This window comes from Brassica napus, chromosome C6 (assembly GCF_020379485.1).
Source record: "Brassica napus cultivar Da-Ae chromosome C6, Da-Ae, whole genome shotgun sequence".
Taxonomy (NCBI): domain Eukaryota; kingdom Viridiplantae; phylum Streptophyta; class Magnoliopsida; order Brassicales; family Brassicaceae; genus Brassica; species Brassica napus.
In genome coordinates, this window is record NC_063449.1 from 29,056,448 (window position 1) to 29,071,340 (window position 14,893).

The following is a 14,893-nucleotide window of genomic DNA, read 5'->3' on the forward strand; positions in this document are numbered from 1 at the left end:
TTAAACTAGAGCGCGGGTGTTCGATTTTCTTTTGACTCTATATTTTATTATTTTTGGTAAAATATATTTTAAACAGTTGACAAAAACATATATTAGTTTATATAATTTTTGGTTTATAATACATATATTCATGGATATTTTGCCAAATATGACTCACAACATGATTTTAAATGCAAACATATACTCAAACTTGAATCAAATGCAAAACTAACCTAAAAACCTTGTGAAATTACAGTCAGCCCCTTGTGACCAAACAAAAAAACAGAAGTCATTTTTACGAATATAGCCCCAGTAAATCGTCTGAGTCATCTGAGATGCTGGAAGACGACTTCCAAGTAAGTCGTCTGGTGTAGTTGATCTTAAAAATAATTTATAAATTTAAAAAAAAATATTTTGACCAATGAAAAATTAAAATCATATAATTATAAACAGTTTTAAGTAATGTAAATTATAGATATAATAAAATTGAATTGTTTTCAGCATAGATGAGTGAAAGTAGTTAATCATGATATTCTTTGGTTTTAGGGTTTGACAACATATGTTGTAGTATTGTATGTATTCTTAGGGTTAGATTTTGGAAAACTTGAATGTTTTTTTGAAAAATTAAAATTTTACCTATAAGTGTTTATTTTTGTGTATAGTAAACACTTTTGAAGTTTAATTTGATTTTATGAAGTGTTTACTTAGTTAATTAAATTTAGGGGTTATATTTAGGGTCTAGACGACTAACTTGTAAGTCGTCTGGTGAATAATTTAAAACAGACGACTTACATGTAAGTCGTCCAAATATTTCCGCCTAATTTTTTTTTAAAAATTATTTTCCCGGTTAAACAATTGAAACCAGACGACTTACTTGTAAATCGTTTGGGAAGTCTTCTATTTTAGTTTCCCGCTAAAAATATTTTAATTTCCCGCTAAAAATATTAAAGTCCTCTGGGCGACTTAAAAGTAAGTCGTCTAGAAAGTCGCGTGAATCAAAAATATTTAACCTAATTGGATTTTTTGTATCCCTATATAAAGAAAAATTTACACATTCTCTCTCCTGCTCTCAAATGGCTGCAACAAAAATGTAATGTTCATCATTCTAAAACTCTTCAGCCTCTCTCTAATCTCTTTGAACTTATAAACACTAAGCTTTATATCAATTTATTGTTTTTGTCTCATGTTTTTCTCACTAATTTATCTTGTTTTTGCAGGTTTTTCATCACATGATTTTCATCTTCCACTCATTTAAATGTAGATCTATCAATTTTAGATATGTATTTTTGTGTGTTCTATAAAGGTAGATTTATCTAATCTTCCACTCATTTTCTCTGTTTATAAGCCATTTGAACGTTTTTGGATATGCAGGTTTTTCAGATCTGGATTTGAATATGCAGGTTTTTCAGATCTGGAAGACTTCTAGGACGACTTACCTGTTAGTCGTCTAAAATATAATGCGCTAGGCGACTTTGGATTTCCTGGAAGTCTTCTAACGAAGTCTCCCTTTCATAACAGATCTGAGCGTTTTGGTAAGTTTTTAAGTCTGATTTTTCTTCATTTGGTAACTTATTGTTGTATAAAGTTCTTTTTTTCCTAAACTAAAACTCTCCAAACCAATTCTAATCTATTTGACTTGAAAACACCAAACTTTATATGAATTTTTCAGTTTGTCTCATGTTTTTCTCACTAATCTATCTTTTTTTATAGGTTTTTAATCAGATGGTTCTCATCTTCCACTCATTTAAAGGTAGATCTATTAATTTTAGATATGTATTTTTGTGTGTTCTATAAAGGTAGATTTATCTAATCTTCCACTCATTTTCTCTGTTTTAAGCCATTTGAACGTTTTTTTATATGCATGTTTTTCTGATCTGGATTTGATATGCAGGTTTTTCAAATCTGGAAGACTTTTGGGACGACTTACCTGTTAGTCGTCTAAAATATAATGCACTAGACGACTTCCAGGAAGTCTTCCAGACGATTTCCAGGAAGTCGTCTGGACTTCCTGGAAGTCTTCTGACGAAGTCTTCTTCCATATCAAGTGGAGTCCAAGTTTGTCTTTGTAGAGGAATGATCTATAATAGTTTTGTTTGTGGTCTGTTTTGTGATTTGCATGTCTACTTTTTTAGTTGTGAATTTTTTGTAAAATCAGTAATAATGTTTCCCAAGATGTAATACATGTGCTAACAATGTGTCTACACATTTACAAATCAATGAAATAATAGACTTCAATAGCCTTTTTTTATCTTTGGATCTCCCATATGCAATAATAAACTCCAATGGCCTTCTTCTCATCTTAATAAACAAGAATGTTGGTAGCTTCATATTGATACAACATATTAAGAAGCATTTCAACCCTTCTTCCAACTCATAACAAAAACCATCATTAGTGTCTACAACAATAATACTTAAGAGATGGAAACAAACAATAGTGACTAGTCAATGCATATCACATTTTTTATAAGTAAAAACTTAGTCAAATTTAGTAAAACTAAGAGAGAAAACATATTTTGAAAATATTAGTTTTACATATCTTGAAGTTAATTATCACTCTTAAAAGTACAAGTTATTAAAAAACTAGCGTAGAAGACTTAAAAACTAGCGTACAAGACTTAAAAACTAACGTAGAAGACTTCCACGGAAGTCTTCTCAATTAGCTAGAAACTTTACTAAGCATGAATGTTAGTAACCTCATAAATATCACCAATTAAGTTATAAATTTCAGTCAGTAGCCCCAATATTGACTAATATATATGAATTAACAAAAAAAATTAAAAAGTCTTTATAGTTTTAGAGAAAATAAAAGTCTTTATTCCACGGAGGTCGTCTTGTAGACTTCTATGAAGTCGTCCATTTAGGTTAGTTTTGCAATTGATTTTAACATGGACGACTTACATGGAAGTCGTCCATCTTTGTTTGTAAAAAACAATTCGAGACGACTTCCATGTAAGTCGTCTAAGGTAAACAGGTTAGTTTTGCATTTGACCGGATTGTGTCAGAAATTTGACTTTTCCTGGACGACTTACATGTAAATCGTCAAGTAGAAAATTAAAAAATCAATATTTTGTACTTGACGATTGAGATAAGACCCACCAAGAATCGCAAGAATCGCAAGCTTCAATGGTTCTTATCCAAGCAAGTAGAAAATTAAAAAATCAATATTTTGTACTTGACGATTGAGATAAGACCCACCAAGAATCGCAAGAATCGCAAGCTTCAATGGTTCTTATCCAAGCAATATTTTGTACTTGACGATTGAGATAAGACCCACCAAGAATCGCAAGAATCGCAAGCTTCAATGGTTCAGTGAGATAACTTGTTTAGCACAAAAAAAGTCTTATCCAAGCACCCAAAATCTCAAACAAAAGTGACCCACCAAGAATCGCAAGCTTCAATGGTTCTATGAACCATAAAAATTTTAGAATCAAAATCTTGGTTTTTTTGGATGAATATGGAGAAAAAGTGAAAGAGATATTGTTTTTAGTTCATAAGAATTGGGAAAGAATGAGTGTAAATCGATTTGAGATGCATTAAGAGCTTCAAATTGGTTATTCATGGTGGTTGGTGTATTGATTGTAATGGCAATCTTGTAAATACTTGAAGATGATGAGGTTGAGAGAGTAAAAAGGCCATTTTCGAAAAGAAAAAAAAAACTAATGGCATTTTCGTGAATAATATGAACTTGTCGGGTGAATATGACAAAAGAAAAATCCAAAAAACATGGGTTAGTTTTAGGTTTGACTTTGAGTTTTGAGTCAATTTTGCAAAAAACCCCTATATTCATTTGTTTCTTGTCATGAATTGCATAAGTAGTTAAGTTTATATATCTTTTTGAATTGAATATTAGTTGGACTAATATCAAACATAATTCACATGAAACATTTATTTTTAGTTTTAAAATATCAAATAAAAACTTAGATTATGAATTTAAAAGTAATTTCAAAATGAATGACATAAACTATAAGTTATATAAGCTTTATTTTTGAACTTTAAGTTTATTGTTTTATTAATTTGTTTACAATTAAATCAGTAGTGGGATTTAAATTGATTAAATCTACAGTAACATTTTTTTTGAAACACTAATCTACATTAACATATGACTAAAAAGATTGGTTTGATCATAAATGGGCCAAGATAATAGTAAATATTACATTTAGCTCATAATATATTTATTGAAAAAGATTATTCCTGGAAAAAATTTACAAACATACCTAACAATTGGTCTTCTTTTTTTCGTTTTTACCTAAGCTTTGGTGCATCTAAAGTCTAAACTATTAAAAGTGGCAAGAGTTGAAATTGAGCACAAATGTGCTTTTGAAGACTCTAGAAGATGAAAAATGAAAGTAGAGGAGAAAAGATGTAGAGAGAGAATTCTCTCTGCAGATCTTAGATCTAGATTCAAAATTTGAATCTTTCCGGTGGTCCGTCTTCCCCAGCCTCTTCCTCCGCTCCGCTTCTCCATGAGGTCCCACTTTGTAGCTGTGCCAATGTCTATTCTCCAGCCCGTTTACTCTGCAGTGACAAGTCGGAGCAGTCGGCTCAAGACTCACACCAACCTCCATCTCCGTCGGTTGACTTCTCTGGTGCTCCCTCCACCAGATCCACCAGACCCACCGGATCCACCAAACTTACCGTCCTCGTTGAACGGTTCTCCACGACGCTCCCTTACGTCAATCTCTAATCCGCCGTCTCCAAACTCTTCACAAATTCCAAGCTTTCCTCGAAGCTCCTCCATCATCTCAATCCCGACAGGTTCTTGTCGTGCCGTTCATTGTTGTTGCTCCGGCGAGTGCTCTGTTTCTGCATTAACCTGTCTCGCCAGTCATTCCTGCTGCTTTGGCCATGTCATGGTTGAAGCCCAAGTGGTTCCTTTGGAGCCGCCTGACCCTTCTCCACCTGATGTGTCTCTGCTTCTTCAGATGCAACCTTTGGCACGAGCTTTAACTTTCAGTGCGGTGTGTAATTTCTCTGACACAAGCATATCTTCTCTGCCTTGGCCACTACTCCATTTTGAAGCCAATTCGGTAACTCTCTTGAGTTCCTTGGTGCTTGATTTTGGGTTCTTATGTGGCCTCCTTACTGTAGATTGCAGTTTCTTTTCCGGATTCCTTCCGGTCCTTTCAAGTGCTATCATATCTGCTACATGTGTTTTGAAAGACTTACGACAAGTCCATATGATTTGGGAATATTTGTTAGCTGATTTAGTTAAGCGAGTTGGGTGGGATAAAAAATATATTTTAACATTGATAGTTGCCCATGTTATTGTGTTCCGTGGTGATGTGCTAATGGACTTAGCTTCCTTTGGTTCCACCTTTGTGTCCTCTAGTGACATTTATGTCGCCCTGTTGCGATCTCTTACTGCAGTTTGCAGTCCTCTTATGATATCCATTCCGGCTGTTGGTGTTGTGTTTTGTTTTTTCTCTCCTTGGTGGCAGGTGGATGAGAAACCCATTGTTATCTTCAGCCCGATGAATATGATTGTAGCGAGTTCTGATGTCCCATTTGTCTCATATTTGGAGCAGTCTCATTTCCCAATATTTCCTCTTATATGGAGTGAATTGGATGAACAAGCGTCGTTGGTATTGCAAGGATCTTCCTCCCATCGAATGCTCTTTTCTGCGTCTGGTGCAGTGTGTGTAGTCCTATGGGTTACACTAGATGCGATCTTTCGAGAAGCTTATGAAGCCGTTTTTGATACGATTTCTTATGGTTCTTCTTGTGATCTGTATCGCCATTCTATCTATCGTTTTGATACGATTTCTTATGGTCTCTTCTTTTGTTTAGCTCGCAGTAGCTTTTATGTATCCTCCTTTGATGGAGTTTAAACTTTTCTAAGATAAATGCAAGTATGGTTTGACCAAAAAAAAAAGACTCTAGAAGATGAAAAGAAAAGTGATTGGTGCAGTTTAAAAACGTAGAAAAATTGGCTCATAATAGATTTTTGAGGCAAGGCCCAACAAAGTGCCACCTTAACAGATATCCAGAGAAAGATAATGAATGGGTTGCCTGGAATATCGAAGCCCATGTAGTGAAGTCAATTTGTCGAGGACGGCGAGAAGACAGATGATCGCCTGAAGAGGGAGATTGGAAGCTGCATGCATTTTCTCAATAGGTGAAAACGATCGGATCAAGAGAGGGAGAGCCAAAGCTGAATGCAATCACTGGAGCAGACTGGATCCGAATCTCTGAAGGATGAGATTTTGTGTTTAATCAAAGCAGAGATGTGGTCGCTGATTGGTTAAGGCGATTTGAAGATTTGATTGTGGAGTCGTTGATTTCGCTAGGCCTGCAAAGCTAAAAGTGAGAGATAACGAAGATTCTTATCACCAGAGAGAGAGAGATTAGACCAGAGATAGTATCTTCCAATCATCAGAAGCGAAGTTGAAGCGTAACTTAGAGTTGAGAGGGCCACTAAAACAATTAATCTAAGTGACTTCACCGACATAAACGGAAAAAAAAGTCATCTTAAGGTGAAGAACTTCATCTCTCTTTCGTATGTCGATCCTTAGAGGTTAGAGTCGCAATATTTTTTCCATTAGCTGACGAGATTTAGTTTTTTCAGAACAGTTGATTTAGTCAGTTTCATAACTATTGATTAACTATATGACATCGTTGTTTAGGTCTTGATCTTAAAGTATGTGTTCAGAGCAGAAGAATTTTAAAGAACCCACGGTGATAGAGTCAACCGGAATCGACATACTGTAAGTGAGTATAGGTGTTTATAGATTAGATGAAGAATCTTGCGACTTGCTTGTTCGTTTGGTTGCCGCGGATTTTGGCGTCTGCGTCAGCGTCGTTTGGTTGTTGTTCGTTTTGCCGACGCCGACGCCGACGCCGACACTGCCGCAGCCGCAGCCGTATATTGTTGTTCGTTTCTAAGCTGCAGGAAGTTAACGCTGACGCAGGAAGCAAGTTTTGGTTTGTTTGTTTAACAGACGCTGTGGCTATTTTCATTTATTCATTTTTTATTTTTTAAAAATTGTAAAATTATATTTTAAATAAATAAAATGTAGCTTAAATATATTTACATCTATAAAAATATTATATTTACTTGATAATAAATTTTTGGTCAAATATACAAGTATAACATTATTTTTTGTCATAAATCATAAGCTAAACTAAAACAAAAATAATATCTCAAAATATTTATCACGAACAAAAGCTAAATAATACATCAAGTTGGTTGATAAAAAAAAACATAAAGTCTTAATAAATATCACATATAAATGATAATAAATATCACATATAAATGATAATCAAACTTATAATCAAAGAACAAACAAGTCATTAACTAAAACATTTAATACGATAAACGACCTCTACCATACTCATTTGTGATGTTATCACGCAAAGCTTCCATCGCTCTATCACCGGTCAACTCATATACAAAATGTCCACCACCACCACCACCACCATCATCATCATCTTCTTCTTCTTCATCACCGTCACTATCAGCTTCTTCTCCTTCTCCATCTCCATCATCATCACTTTGCCATTGTACAAAATCATGATCTTCCCGATGTGAATCACGTATAAAGTTGTGTAGCACCATCGTCGCTATCACCAGCTTAATCCACTTGACCAGACCATACTTTGGATGCTTACGATCCAAAATTCTCCATTTTGCTTTTCATACTTCAAATGTCCTCTCAATCACTGATCACAGACCTGAATGCTTTCGGTTAAACAACTCTCGTGCACTAACTGGTGGTCCTCCTGTAGCAAATTGATCAAGATGATATCGCATATTACGATGCAGACCAAGATAACCTGTCCTCATCGGATATCCGGAGTCAACTAGATAATACTTTCCAGGAGGAGGATGTGGGAAAGAAGCCTCATTCCTCGCACAATGAGTCAAGACCTTTGAATCATGTGCTCTACCAGGTACACCGACATATGCATATATGAACTTCATATCGAAGTTACATATAGCAAGAACATTCATTGTAGGTCCTTGCTTTCTGCCATTATATGCTTCTGCATTCTGACTTGGAGGGCGAACCGAGACATGTGTTCCATCAAGTGCTCCAATACAATCTCTGAAATGAGGCCAATACCGATCATCATTCCTCAAAACAGGACTTACTCTTCCAAACTCGCCTTCCTGTGGTCTTAATGTATCCACTGCAAACATGAGAATAGCACTCAAGACATCATCAAGCTTCCTTTGCACTGTATCCAATGACCTTTGATACCTTGCAGCAATATCCCGCTTCGTCTTATCTTGACCAAAAGTCTCGAGAAACATCGCCACAGATTCTTCAAGGTAGACATGGTGAGTCTCTTTCAATCCATATCGCTCAGCTAGCATCTTGCACAAAGCTTCAAAAGTCATTTGATTCATTCGAAGAATGTCATAACATTGCTGATCAGATTCATACATAAGTTGTTGAACATGTCGCCATCCTGCTCCTCGATCTGTTCTATGACTCAATCTCTCAGTAATAGGCACATCAAACAAACCAAGTTCATCATCATAATCACCATCTTCATCTTCCAACATCCATCTTTCAAGCATCTACAAAACCAGATTAAATAAATCATCATCAATATGTTTGTTGTAAACTGTAACAAGACCAATATCTGATACTCAAAATGGAAACAAGATAATGAGACCAAATCATGTTTAGAAGACATGTTCATAACAAGACATAAGAATCAGTCCTGCAAACATAAAGGCTCTGAGCGTAATCACTTCATTACATGAACTAAGCGTCAAAGATTTTACTAAATCCTTTGCTACAAGAATCAAGTTTACAATTATAGCATAGCCTCTTGTAGCCATTTAAAATTCATGTTTTCCAAATCTATATCATAGTTGTAATACAGACTTGATAGTAAATATGAAAACAAAAGCTAGATGGATAATCAGATAGCAAATAATGCATGTTGAAATGACACTAAAACTTAATACACATATCACACTAAGATCACATAACTGATTATAAAATTTATAAAGCCACAAAAGGCATAGTTTCATACAAAGATCAGACCAACAAGATCACAAAAAAAGACTAGTCCTAAGCTCTATACTAGTTCCAGCAAGATCACAAAAAAAAATAGACTAGTCCTAAGCTCCATACTAGTTCCAGTAAGATCAGCAAAAAAAAAAGACTAGTCCTAAGCTCCACACTAGTTCCAGCAACCTAATCTTTGTCCTAAGATCACAAACTACTCAATCATCCCGTTTCATCTTGGTCCTAAGCTCAAGAAACCTAATCTTAGCTTCATCTGTCTTCATTGTTATAAAAGCTCTTCGGTTCCCTTCACTATCTATAAGAAGTTCCATTGCTGCTTCATTTAATGGAGACCACTCTCTCACTTCAGGCAATGCATTCAGTATCTCTAACACATTCTCAACACTAGAAGCTTCTTGACGCTCCAACATCCGTTCCGCAATCCTGTTCTTCACCTCAAGAGCTTCAGTCCGTTTCACACAAGCCTCACAACCATATCTTTTTCCTTACGCTTTCTTTTTCCTCTTGAACTCCCAGAATGAGTCTGAGCTGCTGGCTGTGTTTTGCGCTGAGCTGGCAGGGTTTCTGTCTCCAATGCTTGAGTCTCCGCTGCTGGCTGAGAATCAGCTTCATCATCACCATCATCTCCACCCACTCTAGAATCCAAACTTGCTTCTCCATGTTGAGCGCTCCATCCTTCAGCTCCAGTTACTACTACACCACCAAATTCCGCTTCAAACATATCCATATTATCAATCTCTTTGCATACGGATTTTCTAATCCCAGAACACTCCTATATAACAAAAAAAAAAGAGTAAGTCAGTACCATCAAGGAGTTCTGAATCTGAATATCAGTTGGGACAAGACTATAACAAACAGATACAAGACTATAACATTTAAAGACAGATACAGATACAAGACTAGACTTTTTCATTTATCAATATCAGTTGGGACAAGACTATAACATTTAAAGACAGACAGATACAAATACAAGACTAGACTTTTTCATTTCTCAATATCAGTTGGGACAAGACTATAACAAACAGATACAAGACTATAACATTTAAAGACAGACAGATACAAGACTAACAAACAGATACATACTATAACAAACAGATACAGCTAAGTTCACAAAAGAGAGAATGTGAAACTGACCTTTTCGCGTTCATTCCACCAATCATCTGACATGTCAATCCTTCCCATGTTATCAAACCCAAGCCCTGTCCTATTTTGAGTCCGAGTCCTAATCTTGATGTATTTCTTCCTATTGGTGTCGTATTTGTTCTTGAAGGGCTTCCAATCCGGAAATTTTTTCTTAAACCGCTGTTCAAACGCCTCCATGATGTTCTTTTGCCCCACTTTATTCATTGATGTACCAACTTTATTTCCTTTGTTTCTCTCTTCCGCATAGAGTTGGAAAAAATACCTAATTTCCTCAGGAGGCCAAGTCTAAACACACCAAAATTAATCATAAAGCATAAACAGACAAAGCAAGACATTTACTGAATAAAATAATCGTTTAAGGATCATGTCTTCTCTTATATAATTAAGATATGCACGGAAGGAATGAGAGCAACAAGTGCTAAAGTCTAAACACACACCAAAATTAATCATAAAGCATAAACAGATCAACAGATGTAACAAGTGCGCGGAAGGAATGAGAGCAACAGATGTAAGACTAATGTGAGAGAGCCTTACATATTTTGCCATCTTAAGAAGTGAGAGGAACTTGAGCGTGTGAGCTTAAGACGAGAGAGCCTGCATAAAAGACAGAAAATAAAACAGACAAGCTCTTATTAGAACAAAAAAATAAAACATACACACTCAAGCATACGAATAAAATAACTTTTGACTCAGTAAACTCAGCAGTAATGGAAATAGTTTATCCTATGCCAACAGCAAGGATCATACTAGTATTTTGATAAAGAATATGCTCTCATTCAATTCAATAATCAAGTTGTGCATAGAAGATGGAGATGTTTACCTTAAAGACTATGACCGCGAGTGGAGCTAGATTCAAGGCTGCTTTATCTGGTGAAGAAGGTTAGCTGCAAACATACACATAACACACTCAAGCTCTTATATGAACTAATCATTAAATAAAATAACAAAGACCATACAAGCAGAACTCACAACCACATACAAACAAAGAAACCCATCAAAGAAACAAGACAGAGCCAAGACACATATCAATGTGTACATTCAAGACACAAGCTCATATAACCTCTAAAAGCAGAACTCACAACCAATCAAAATGGGTTTGTAGCTAAGAGAGGAACCTTACGAGAGAGTGAGAGACAGACGAAGCTTGTGAGAGCTTGAGACACACAGACACAGCTGAAAAAAAAAAAACAAACACTCAAACGATTAAGAACAGAAATGATTTAGAACAAAGAAAATGTGCAAAAAGTATTTTAAATTGTACCTTCAATTGCTATTCGTCTATAACACCAATGTTCATGAACAAGTAACAACCTTTCCAGATACCGAAACTGAACAATGGCAAAATCACAAAGTATGTCTCCTTGAACTTGAGAGGGTCTGAGACCTGCAAAAAAAAATAACAGACCTTTAAAACCAGAGTATCAGACTCAAATATACAAACATATATACATCAGACTCACAGACTCACTGAGAGAGTAAAACAAATGCATCACAAAAACACCTATACACAGAACGTCACATTGTCCCTCATCAAACTAGTCATAACAACTAGTGTAGTCACAAAACTAATCAACGAAAAACATCATACTTGAGAGAGTGAGCTTGAGATGGTCTCGAGAGAGTGACTTGAGAGGGTGGGTCTCGAGAGAGTGACTTGAGAGGAGCAACGGCTTTACACAAACCTAAGCATCAACAAAGAAACCCATAAAGCTATCATCAGTTCATCAACCCAAAAATCCATAAGACTCAAATCAATATCAGAGACAGTTACCTCGGAGAAGAGCTCGGAGAATAGAGAGCACGAGAGAGAGCTCGGAGAGGAGAGAGCTTGAGAGAGAGAGAGAGAGAGAGAGAGAGCTCGGAGAAGAGAGAGCTCGAGAGAGAGAGCTCGGAGAAGAGAGAGCTCGAGAGAGAGAGCTCGGAGAAGAGAGAGCTTGAGAGAGAGAGAGAGAGCTCGGAGAAGAGAGAGCTCGAGAGAGAGAGCTCGAGAGAGAGAGAGAGAGCTCGAGAGAGAGAGAGAGCTCGGAGAAGAGAGAGCTCAGAGAAAAGAGAGGTCGGAAAAGAGAGAGGTCGGAGAAGAGAGAGGTCGGAGAAGAGAGAGAGAGAGAGAGAGAGAGAGAGAGAGAGAGAGAGAGAGAGAGAGAGAGAGAGAGAGAGAGAGAGAGAGAGAGAGAGAGATAGAGATAGAGAGAGAGAGAGAGAGGGAGAGAGAGAGAGATGGGTATGCTTCAGAGATGGAGAGAGCTCGAGATTGAGAGAGCTCGAGATGGAGGAAGCACGAGATCGAGAGAGATGAGATCGAGAGAGATGTAGATCGAGAGAGATGAGATCGAGAGAAATTAAATCTGCGTCAATTCGAGATGCGGCAGCGTCAATCTAGGGTTAGGTATACTTAATGAAAAATATTAAGGGCAGAATAGTAAATTGACTTACTTGCCGCATATTTTACGTCGCGACCGCGGGTTTTATCGGCGTCAAGCCGCAAGACGCGGCGTTCGGACGCAACGTCAGACGCAGCTTCTGCGTCAACCAAACGAACATGATTTTTTAAAAAAAATTGCCGCCGACGCTGACGCAGGTAGCTGCGGCAACCAAACGAACAGCGCTTTAGACTCAAAATTATCTCTCTCTAAAAGTTTTTTCAGATATAAAGCATCGCTAATTCTAGAGATCCGACTCATATTTCTGAAGAAAGAGAAAGATGTGTTGTTGCATAACAGGTAGTTTTTAAGCTTTGATATATTTATGATGGGTTGATAAAGAACTCATATATTTAAGTTCCTAATTGAGAAGGCTAAGAGAGACGTATTGAAGGTCTTATGTTTTGATTTATTTCACTTTAGCTAATATTTCAGGACAGGGACAGTTGAACTTGATACCCAAGGACAATAAAGATGAGCCTTAAGCTGATCCAGATAGATAACAAAGATCTTTTGTCGCATAACAGGTAATTTTTAAAGCTTTGGTATAGTAATGATAGGGCAGGACAAGTTACCGATTCATCTGTTGTTGATGTACATTACAAATGTCTAGAAAGACAAGTTACTGATGCATCAGTTAGAACGATTTCAAGCGACTCTCCTCCATAGGATGTGTTTTGTTTTCACATATGTAAGAATTTAATTTGAACTCGCCATGAGGTTTTAAAAGGTTTGAGATTCTTGAGAAGAGTAAAAGTTGTATTCTTAAGGCCTTGATTGGTAGAGCATTAACATTAGCATTATGCTCTACATTATCCAATCAACAATTGTTAGAAAAGCATTTAGAGAAGCATTTACTAAATGCAAATGCTCTCCAAATGCTCTTTGGCCAATGCTCTCACATGAAACTTTTAGAAGAGCATTTGCATACATAATTTATAAAATTAAGAAAAATATATAATTAATTCTTTTATTTTATTTTATAATATCAAAAAATTATTTTTATATCCCAAAAATAAAATTTTGATTTCTAAAATTAATTTATAATAAAAATATTTTTTAAATAGTTTTTCACATTTAAAATATATAATTTAATTTATATATTTAATTTATTTTAAAAGTGAAAATATTATTTTAAAATATAGATATTTTAATTAAAAATTTTATTTTTAAATAATATTTTTGATATAAATATAATTTTTAAATTTTTAAATAAAATAAATTAATTTTATATCTTTTTAATTTTATATGTTAATATATTTATATATATATATATATATTCATTAAAAATAATATATTAATATATTAATTAAAAATAAAATATATTATATATTAATTTTTATAATAATTTTAAATAGCATATTCATACTGCTCTACCAACCATCCTATTAAACAGTTTAGCAAAAGCATACAGCTACTGCTAATGCTTATGCTCTGCCAATCAGGGCCTTAGACATGCTTAGTTTGTTCTGTGAATAATGATGCACTTTCACATAACAGGAATGAGATTATATATATTTTTTGTTTCGAGTGTGTAGGTTAGATAGAAATCTTAACTAAATCGTGATTTGAACAATGATGCACTTTCACATAACAGGAATGAGATTATATATATTTTTTGTTTCGAGTGTGTAGGTTAAATAGAAATCTTAACTAAATCGTGATTTGAACGTATTGAAAACAGAATATACGTTTTTAAATTCTTTAATATCCATTCCTTTTATTGTTAAGGTTTATCATTTTTGGCTAGATTTACTAACAAAATATAATAGCATCCAATAAGAATCATACACTAAGTAAAAGGGATTGAGCTCGCCTTTTTAGCCTATCCACGTGGGATTGAAAATTCAGGCCAATCAAAGGATCCCTTCATGCCACATCAGCCTAGCTTCGAGTTATATGTTACATATAATTCTACCGATTAATTTGTGTTGGATTTGGCCGCAAATAAACATAACGTTTAATTGCCCATTCAAAAAACCAATTAAAAATAACTCTAAATGGCCCATATGAAACCCAAACCTCCGTCAAACCTGATTTCCAGAGCACTGCTATTCTTTTACTTCGTCTTCATCGTTCTAAATCCCTCTCCAACCGCTTCTGAGTAGTAATCACAATCTACTCTTAATTATACATTTATGTCCATTACTATTATCTTGATTAGCGATGAAATCCTTCCACATCCCTCTCTTGCTCCTCCTATATTAACCCATTGTTAAGGCTTTCACGGAATCATATTCAACAGCTTCAATCGATGGCCATGAAATCAGTTCAATCCTCCGGCAAGTCTCCTCTTGCATTGTATTTAACGACATCGGAGGCCATAAATGCTGCGAAATAGAGGTCCTTTGAGAGTTTTGATTCGTC

The 14,893-nt window shown here is 35.4% G+C and overlaps 2 protein-coding genes across 7 annotated transcripts; one reads left to right on the plus strand and one right to left on the minus strand.

Moving 5' to 3' along the window:
• Positions 1–4,138: 4,138 nt before the first annotated feature.
• LOC111203307 lies at positions 4,139–7,003 on the plus strand. 3 transcript variants are annotated; one of them, XR_007324787.1, is made up of 2 exons: positions 4,139–6,493; positions 6,603–7,003. XR_007324787.1 is itself a non-coding variant. In XM_022696941.2 (2 exons), exons 1-2 carry the CDS (start codon positions 4,443–4,445, stop codon positions 5,805–5,807), a joined length of 954 nt encoding a protein of 317 aa, XP_022552662.2. In that variant the 5' UTR covers positions 4,165–4,442; the 3' UTR covers positions 5,808–7,003. The 3 variants fall into 3 exon arrangements, 1 of the variants encoding a protein (XP_022552662.2); XR_007324786.1 differs by having other exon boundaries at positions 4,139–6,452; XM_022696941.2 differs by having other exon boundaries at positions 4,165–5,006; positions 5,418–7,003.
• A 114-nt stretch (positions 7,004–7,117) lies between these two features.
• Positions 7,118–12,854, minus strand: LOC106452591. 4 transcript variants are annotated; one of them, XM_013894745.3, is made up of 8 exons: positions 11,878–12,854; positions 11,695–11,788; positions 11,368–11,490; positions 11,227–11,279; positions 10,927–10,990; positions 10,641–10,700; positions 10,098–10,391; positions 8,545–9,735 (listed from the first exon to the last, which is right to left on the minus strand). In XM_013894745.3, the coding sequence occupies exons 6-8, from the start codon at positions 10,650–10,652 to the stop codon at positions 9,418–9,420; spliced, it is 624 nt and encodes a 207-aa protein (XP_013750199.1). In that variant the 5' UTR covers positions 10,653–10,700; positions 10,927–10,990; positions 11,227–11,279; positions 11,368–11,490; positions 11,695–11,788; positions 11,878–12,854; the 3' UTR covers positions 8,545–9,417. The 4 variants fall into 4 exon arrangements, with proteins under 4 accessions (XP_013750196.2, XP_048616200.1, XP_013750199.1 ...); XM_048760244.1 differs by having other exon boundaries at positions 11,222–11,279; positions 11,878–11,939; XM_013894742.3 differs by lacking the exons at positions 8,545–9,735; positions 10,098–10,391 and adding an exon at positions 7,118–8,503 and having other exon boundaries at positions 11,878–11,939.
• Positions 12,855–14,893: the final 2,039 nt, after the last annotated feature.

Bases quoted from the DNA above. Each gene is read 5' to 3' on its own strand.
- LOC111203307 (XM_022696941.2), top strand. From the start codon at position 4,443: ATGAGGTCCCACTTTGTAGCTGTGCCAATGTCTATTCTCCAGCCCGTT. The intron at 5,007-5,417 runs GTAACTCTCTTG...CCTTGGTGGCAG, and splicing joins TCCATTTTGAAGCCAATTCG to GTGGATGAGAAACCCATTGT.